This window comes from Salmo salar, chromosome 12, assembly GCF_965601325.2.
Source record: "Salmo salar chromosome 12, fSalSal1, whole genome shotgun sequence".
Lineage (NCBI taxonomy): Eukaryota > Metazoa > Chordata > Actinopteri > Salmoniformes > Salmonidae > Salmo > Salmo salar.
The window spans coordinates 75,125,526-75,134,779 of NC_138302.1; the positions used below are offsets into that span (position 1 = coordinate 75,125,526).

General features: G+C 45.0%; 1 protein-coding gene across 5 annotated transcripts in view; it reads left to right on the top strand.

Moving 5' to 3' along the window:
- kcnab2a (potassium voltage-gated channel subfamily A regulatory beta subunit 2a) overlaps positions 1–8,689 on the top strand; it is a 145,231-nt gene extending 136,542 nt beyond the window's left edge. For all 5 annotated transcript variants that reach the window (XM_045691715.2, XM_045691719.2, XM_045691716.2 and 2 more), the window contains 3 exons: positions 1,615–1,735; positions 3,177–3,265; positions 4,523–8,689. In XM_045691715.2, coding sequence (XP_045547671.1) covers positions 1,615–1,735; positions 3,177–3,265; positions 4,523–4,612 — 300 coding nt within the window. In that variant the 3' untranslated portion in view covers positions 4,613–8,689. The remainder of the gene's footprint in view (positions 1–1,614; positions 1,736–3,176; positions 3,266–4,522) is intronic.
- Positions 8,690–9,254: the final 565 nt, after the last annotated feature.

Consider the following 9,254-nt stretch of genomic DNA (forward strand, 5'->3'; position numbering starts at 1 on the left):
CTACCCAAACAGAGTCACGTGTTTAAAAGCAGGCCCTGGTCTACCCAAACAGAGTCACGTGTTTAAAAGCAGGCCCTGGTCTACCCAAACAGAGTCACGTGTTTAAAAGCAGGCCCTGGTCTACCCAAACAGAGTCACGTGTTTAAAAGCAGGCCCTGGTCTACCAAACAGAGTCACGTGTTTAAAAGCAGGCCCTGGTCTACCAAACAGAGTCACGTGTTTAAAAGCAGGCCCTGGTCTACCCAAACAGAGTCACTTGTTTAAAAGCAGGCCCTGGTCTACCAAACAGAGTCACGTGTTTAAAAGCAGGCCCTGGTCTACCCAAACAGAGTCACGTGTTTAAAAGCAGGCCCTGGTCTACCCAAACAGAGTCACGTGTTTAAAAACAGGCCCTGGTCTACCCAAACAGAGTCACGTGTTTAAAAACAGGCCCTGGTCTACCCAAACAGAGTCACGTGTTTAAAAGCAGGCCCTGGTCTACCAAACAGAGTCACGTGTTTAAAAGCAGGCCCTGGTCTACCAAACAGAGTCACGTGTTTAAAAGCAGGCCCTGGTCTACCAAACAGAGTCACGTGTTTAAAAGCAGGCCCTGGTCTACCAAACAGAGTCACGTGTTTAAAAGCAGGCCCTGGTCTACCCAAACAGAGTCACGTGTTTAAAAGCAGGCCCTGGTCTACCAAACAGAGTCACGTGTTTAAAAGCAGGCCCTGGTCTACCAAACAGAGTCACGTGTTTAAAAGCAGGCCCTGGTCTACCCAAACAGAGTCACGTGTTTAAAAGCAGGCCCTGGTCTACCCAAACAGAGTCACGTGTTTAAAAGCAGGCCCTGGTCTACCCAAACAGAGTCACGTGTTTAAAAGCAGGCCCTGGTCTACCAAACAGAGTCACGTGTTTAAAAGCAGGCCCTGGTCTACCCAAACAGAGTCACGTGTTTAAAAGCAGGCCCTGGTCTACCCAAACAGAGTCACGTGTTTAAAAGCAGGCCCTGGTCTACCAAACAGAGTCACGTGTTTAAAAGCAGGCCCTGGTCTACCCAAACAGAGTCACGTGTTTAAAAGCAGGCCCTGGTCTACCCAAACAGAGTCACGTGTTTAAAAACAGGCCCTGGTCTACCAAACAGAGTCACGTGTTTAAAAACAGGCCCTGGTCTACCAAACAGAGTCACGTGTTTAAAAGCAGGCCCTGGTCTACCCAAACAGAGTCACGTGTTTAAAAACAGGCCCTGGTCTACCCAAACAGAGTCACGTGTTTAAAAACAGGCCCTGGTCTACCAAACAGAGTCACGTGTTTAAAAGCAGGCCCTGGTCTACCCAAACAGAGTCACGTGTTTAAAAGCAGGCCCTGGTCTACCCAAACAGAGTCACGTGTTTAAAAACAGGCCCTGGTCTACCAAACAGAGTCACGTGTTTAAAAGCAGGCCCTGGTCTACCCAAACAGAGTCACGTGTTTAAAAACAGGCCCTGGTCTACCCAAACAGAGTCACGTGTTTAAAAACAGGCCCTGGTCTACCAAACAGAGTCACGTGTTTAAAAGCAGGCCCTGGTCGACACAGGTGGTGCAGTGCCTCAATGTTGGGCAGGGCTGTGTTTTTTAGCAGGTGTGCTGTTTCAACAGGGCTACCAGTGGTTGAAGGACAAGATCTTGAGCGAGGAGGGCCGGCGTCAGCAGGCAAAGTTGAAAGAGCTGCAGGCAATCGCGGAGCGGCTGGGCTGCACTCTGCCCCAGCTCGCCATCGGTACGCCGACACACACTGCCGCTCTCTCTCTCTCTGTCTGTCTGTCCGTTCCTCGTCCCTCTGGTGGTTATCAGCTGTTGGTTTGTGTGTGAGAATGTTTGTCTGTATTGTGTTGTATGTCTGTTTGTGGTAAACTAGTTCTTAGATGCTAGAGCAGCCAGGATGCTTTTCCTAAACCCAAGTCAGCTTTCATCAAGCCAGTGGTAATAACTGATTCTGTTGGTGAGTTTACTGTCGCGTGCACTGGTGTGTGTGTGTGTGTGTGTGTATATATACGACGAGCAAGTGTCCCTATTCCCCACGTCAGCAGTAACATGGAATCCCAGACATAAATCTGAGCCAAATGGGGCGAGGTGGAAGCAACCTGTTGACAGATTCCCAGCTCTGTGGAGGGCTATTAAAGCGTGGCAGATGAGAGGGAGACTGTCCCGGGACCACCATTCATTCTGTCACCCAAGAGTCGCTACATTGGAAAGAAATACCTCCTAGAGCCTGTTATTTTACACACTTGATATCCTAGCTTTAGGGCTGTTGTATGTTTAAAGTAGCTGTGTGATGTCATAGATGGCATTGGCCTAAGGTGAGTTCAGTTCGCTTGAACGTTTGCTACATTGCGGAACAGTTTGTACTAAACGACACCTTTCCCCAAAACGTTCTGGTATGATCTTGAACAGACTTTGAGTTACATTTCTCCTGTTTGGTGGGTGTGGCGAGGTGTGGCTTGAAGCAATGAGGGTCGTATTTAAAGGGGGCAGTGGCTATGCTGACAACCCACAACGCAAACCCTCCTCGTTTTTCAACTGGCCGTTCACTACAGAATTGTTTTCGTTCAATTGAACGTTCCAGAACGCAAAAACGCAGCCTTGGCCAGTGAGTGAATAATCCCTGTCATCTGTTTGACATATACATGTCATCTACTACACCCATCCTGTCCTGAGGATCCTTGGTTTTGAAGTTAAATCCTGGGAAAGCCTGAGATTTGGTGGGTCAGACCTGTTCCTGGAAGTGGACTGTCTCATCACCAGTGTGTCTGGAGGTTTTAATCCCACACAGGGTGTGAACACACTGGCATAACGTCTCCGTACAGAAGTACACTGATCATTTTAGACAATATCACATGTCCATGTGTAGATTAGTGAAGACAGGTGGGGTTGTGTTTTGGGTGTGTATGTTCAGGTAGGTTATGGTTATTGTGTGTGTTTGTGTTGTATCTGGGGTGCAAGTCTAGTAGTTAGATTTTTGTGGAGAGACATGATTAGGTGTTTGTGACACGTATGAGGCAGTGTTATACAGTACATGTGTCTAGCATGTTTGTGTTAGGAGGTCTATATGTGTTTAGTATGTTTGAGGCAGTGGTGGGGAGGGACAGGGTTATGTGGGAGAGAAAGACTTGTTTGTGTAGTATATTGGGGTGTCATTGCTGTTTACCCGTCCCCTACAGCGTGGTGCCTACGGAACGAAGGGGTGAGCTCCGTCCTATTGGGGGCGTCCAGCACCGACCAGCTGATGGAGAATATAGGAGCAATACAGGTGAGACCACACAGTGAGGGTCCAGGTGAGACCACACAGTGAGGGTCCAGGTGAGACCACACAGTGAGGGTCCAGGTGAGACCACACAGTGAGGGTCCAGGTGAGACCACACAGTGAGGGTCCAGGTGAGACCACACAGTGAGGGTCCAGGTGAGACCACACAGTGAGGGTTCAGGTGAGACCACACAGTGAGGGTCCAGGTGAGACCACACAGTGAGGGTTCAGGTGAGACCACACAGTGAGGGTCCAGGTGAGACCACACAGTGAGGGTTCAGGTGAGACCACACAGTGAGGGTTCAGGTGAGACCACACAGTGAGGGTCCAGGTGAGACCACACAGTGAGGGTTCAGGTGAGACCACACAGTGAGGGTTCAGGTGAGACCACACAGTGAGGGTCCAGGTGAGACCACACAGTGAGGGTTCAGGTGAGACCACACAGTGAGGGTCCAGGTGAGACCACACAGTGAGGGTCCAGGTGAGACCACACAGTGAGGGTCCAGGTGAGACCACACAGTGAGGGTCCAGGTGAGACCACACAGTGAGGGTTCAGGTGAGACCACACAGTGAGGGTCCAGGTGAGACCACACAGTGAGGGTCCAGGTGAGACCACACAGTGAGGGTCCAGGTGAGACCACACAGTGAGGGTCCAGGTGAGACCACACAGTGAGGGTCCAGGTGAGACCACACAGTGAGGGTCCAGGTGAGACCACACAGTGAGGGTTCAGGTGAGACCACACAGTGAGGGTCCAGGTGAGACCACACAGTGAGGGTCCAGGTGGGTGTGTCTGCGCAAGAGAACGTGTGTAGATTTGCATGATTTGTCAATGAGTTTTGATAATCAATCAACATTTTTAATTGGTTCAAAATGCCACCCCCTTCGAGTCCATAACAATGATGTCCCATTCCTAAAATGGCTCTCCCTTATGGCCCTTTTTATAAAGCAAAACATTTCAAATTTCAGTGGAAGTGGGATTTGTGAACCAGAAGCTTCTATGTGTTCTTATTTATTATGTACTACATTCAGTGTGGCATTGTGTTCAAGAGCTGTAGCGGCTGTACTTTGTGTGTGTGTTCAGCATATGTGTGGTCTCCCTCAGTGCATTTGATATTTAGTTTCCAAATGTTATGTCCACATTACCAGGGGCAACATACAATACTATATATACAAATGGTACAAAGTATGTGCAATCTTTACAAGTGAACCACTACGTCTTGCCTTCTCTGTTTCCTTCAATGTATCTGTAATTTCTCCTGCAGGTTCTTCCCAAACTATCCTCCTCCATCACGCACGAGGTAGATAGCATCCTGGGGAACAAGCCGTACAGTAAAAAGGACTACCGCTCCTAACGCTCCGCCACCATGCCAGCCAGCCAGGACTGCTCCAGGACTGCTCCAGGGCTGCTCCAGGACTGCTCCAGGGCTGCTCCAGGACTGCAGCGGAGGTCCATGCCCCACCTTAGCCTGATCCTCTGTTTGCTTGAGCTTTACTGAATGAGACCCCGGCGCATGAGTCTGGCCCCACCTCGGTCACCCTGGGGAGTATCATTTAGACTTACAGGCAAAAGAAAAGGATGATAAAATAGATATGTGACCTCCGCAATGGAAAGAAGGATAGATAGAAAAAAATACAGAGAACAGGGGGTTAACTAGATGAATCTGTTATACATACAATTCAGCCGAAGCTGCAGTTTAAAAACCGAAGAAAATATTATTTCTAAAAATAAATAAAAAAGCACACGCTTGCTTGGCAGACAGATATTATTTTATTTTTGGGGGAATAATATCTAAATACTGAATGCTTACCAATGGAATTTAAGTTTATACAAATATACAACAAATACTCTGTTGCACATGTATAGCAACACATTTGTTTTTTGGAGTTCTGTTTCCAGTTGCCTGTACATGTCCATAACAGTTTCTCTGAAACATCTGTTTAATTTTTGTTGTCTACATAATCTGTGTACTAGCCTCCTTGCATGCAGAACAATCAGCACTTTAGTATTGTACAGTTCAGTCATTGAGAGGTTGTTGAACATGAGAGGATGAAATAACTCAACCATCTCACAGATGGTCAGTCATTTCAGTGTAGAATCAGAATCTCCTCTGTTTCAATTTCCTATCTGTTCCGCTCAGTCAGTCTGGTCTCCACAGTGCTGGTTCTGCCAGGCTTGATCCTGGTGCTCTGACTGACCCCTAGTCTGAGTCCCACCTCTGAGCTGCACTACTGCACCAGCCAGGTGGAGCAGGGTGTAGGGCTGCCCCCTAGTGGAAGGATTTAGCTCTGCTCTGAACTCTGCTCCTCTCGTGCGCCAGGCCTGTCATCTGTCAATAGGAACCTTGAGCAGGCTAGTGTTTGATTGCCATAGAAAGGGTTAATTACTGGCCATGTAAAATGATGGCTGTATCTGTATTTACCTTCGTGTGGCAGTGTTACTTTCTCAAGTTTTACAGTAACTGCATCAGACGTAATGGTCTTAATTGTGCTACTCAGTCAGTTTTACAGACCTCTTTATTAGTCATTTCAGAGCACATTCTCATGAAAATGGCACATTACCTAAATTGTGCTCAGTATGTGTGTGTGTGTTGCCTTATTTAGGCTCATTTTGAGCTGTGCTGAGCTGAGACGGCAGGCACATAGCTGCCATTGGCCATCAGGGCACAGACTGGTCTTGAGCCCCGTTTATGCCTCGTTGTGATATGAATCCTTTGTCCTGATCTTGTCCACATTCTGATTGTGCCTACATTTTCAGTCCGCTGTAGACGACTAAAAAGCGTATTGTGATCTTCCTGACCAACTTCGGAGGTAGTCAGGCATGCATTGTGTCTGGATATCTTACAAGTGTAGACAGATCTGGAAAGAGAAACCATTTAAATGATCATTATTACGCTTTTTAAAATCATTGACAGGTGACAACATTGACCTATGGCATCAATATGTGTTTTAAAATGAATACATATTATTTTGAAAGAATAACTGTCAAATCATTTACATACAGGGAGGGACCAGGAAATCTGCGGACACAGTAGACGGATATCAGACACATTTTAATACCATGTGTAGATCTATTTCAGAAAATGTGGACACAGTCAGATCATGGACAAGATCAGCACAAAGGGCGCAAGTTATGATCAGGGCTTGAGACAGTAGTCCCTGGTATATGGAAACACTCATTGGTTTTAGTGGCAGCTGTTCCTGCCCAATCAGAGTGAAGACTGACATGTGACATAAGCGTGCCAGGCTTACTAGGAAGAAAAGGCTGGTTTGTGTCAGCAGCTCAGGGATTGGAACAGGGAATGTGTCTACTTGTTTGTATACCTGGTTAGTAAGATTTATTTAATGTGTACGTCTTTCTTTCATGTGTGGATAGGGACCTGTCCAATGTCCAACCAAGACATTGTCACGTGGCTTGAGCCAAAGATATTCCAACATCTTTCAGCGACATATCTAAGTGTCTGTCGCTTGTTGAAAGAGTATAGCAACCGACTTAAAATGCATACTATCTAGCTTATTATCTATGGACTCTCTTCATGTGTACAGCATAATCACTTGACCATGCTGTTCTATGCTTACACCCACATATACAGTACACATGCATTGTACACTACTTATGGAATGATCCTTTTATTTTCAGATGGCAGATGATAATCAATACATTTTCAATAATCGTATACATTGCACACTGATGACATCTGACGCTGCCCTGGATCAGTATTCACTCTCTAGCTGTTGGGTCTTCTTACTGTGAGACAAAGTGGAGAGCATGTGATACATACATCCTCCAGCATGAGCCCTCGTCCCCCAGCCTATGGGGATTATTCTGACAAGCAAGGGCACGCTTACAAGTGGAAATATAAGGAATACTCGCTAACATCTCATTCACTACTCATTCTCAGATTCAATGATTACAGTTGTATAGTACTGTAGTGTCAGTGTGTATGACAAAATGTAATGGTGAGTGAGGTTTGAATGCTTCTCAGGCAAAGTGAAGAGGTGTGTATGCTTTGCTAGACCCTCTGGTCGGACAACAATACGTGGCATAGTGGAAACAAATGCTCCTTTGTTTTAGCATCTATGAGTTAAATATAAACTGTGTACATTTGATTTGCTGTGTCTGGTAATGTATGTCTGAGTGAATTAGTAGAAAAAAATAGAACTCTGTTTAATATTTGTTCATGATTTTCTGTCTTATTGTCTTCAGCAGGGAAATGACTGAAAAACATTCAGCACAAATGTTTAGTAAATAAAATAGCTAAAAGGCATTGCCACAACGATGAGTGTTTTCCATGGACGTATTTTGGTGGTCTTTGTCACAATATCAATTCAATTTGACATGTACATGCACAGAGCTGTGCACTGATTTGCCTGGTGATAATTGGGATGGTGTTGAGTGCACCTCTAGGCTGCCCTGTGGAGGGTGACGAGAACCACAGAGCTCATACATTTTCTGGCTTGCTCCTTACTGGCATATTGGGCTAAGAAAGCCGTATGAGTACTAGTAAAGCATTAGGGATTTTTATTAGCAGAATTTGATCTGAATATAGTAATATCCTACTAAAGGTTGTTGTCCCTGCTGTGTTTGACTTTAAACAGCATTGATACACCACACATGAACTACTGTCCGTATAGGTTGGCTGCATGTGTCCACAGTAGAACTGGCACTCCTTGGGCTGCTCTTACCATCTCCTGGTCCATTCAAGCCTTTTCAGGAGTACCTGCTTGTCACCCTTGGTGGTCGTGTGTGTGTGTGTGTGTGTGTGTGTGTGTGTGTGTGTGTGTGTGTGTGTGTGTGTGTGTGTGTGTGTGTGTGTGTGTGTGTGTGTGTGTGTGTGTGTGTGTGTGTGTGTGTGTGTGTGTGTGTGTGTGTGTGTGTGTGTGTGTGTGTGTGTGTCAAGTCAGGCTGTTTAGTGAGTAGACTCATCATTGCAGGGTTAGGGTCTCTGTGTTGCAGTGTGTTTTGATCCCCTGTCCAGTGCTCCCTCCACACAGCCACTGTAACATATTATAGTATTGATGTTACTATCAGCTCAGACCGCTATGACATTAGACCTGCAGATTAATGACGCTCATCTCACAGAATGCTGTATGTTAGAGATCATTTGTTTACGTTCTGGCCTTTAAAGCTGAGGATTTTTTTTTTCTTTCACCATGCTGCATTTTCCTCTGTTAATATTGTATCAATGTAAAGATTGACAAAAATAAGCAATTTATTTGTATTGTGTATGCATTGTCATATCTCTTGTATGTACATAGTTTGACCTTTTTGTATATAGTTATGGTTGTGATCACCTCTGCCTTTTCATTCTTTGTTTATTTTCATTTGCGGGCATTGCTAACTGCACTGTGCTTGAATCTGAATTTAGACAAAATGTACAGGTTCGGTCTTTAATAAAATGACAATGAAAAATTACGAATTTGAAAAATAACACTTCCATGTGTCTGTTTCATTCATTTGATTGTTTTTATCTTATGGGTTATTAACTGGGTGTCCTGATTAGAAAATCCTGTCCATTGTCTTGACCTGTATACAGTATATACTACAGAAATATAAATATATGTAAGAGCACTTTATACATGTAAAAACAAACAAAGTACTATATAATATTACCGGGATGAGCCAACTATCTGCTCGGGTCATATGGTTCCTGATTCACTGCCATCCAAAGGGGAGAACTAAACGTTGAGGATATGGATCAAAATTGCCCAATCAAACACTGTCGTAAACAAATGTACTGAACAGAATGTAGTTAATCTACTGGTCAACATACAGTAGATTAAAGCACAATAGCACCAACGTGTATAACAAGTCAATTCATATACTGTACATCAAACATAACTACTGCATTTACTGAAAATGTATCTCTGGTGGACAGACTACGAACATCTGAGCGGATTAACCAAGATTAACTTGCAATAGACATATTATACTGGACTGGATTTATAAAGCACTTTTTCAGGTGCTCAAAGCGCTTTACAATGTATGATATGGAC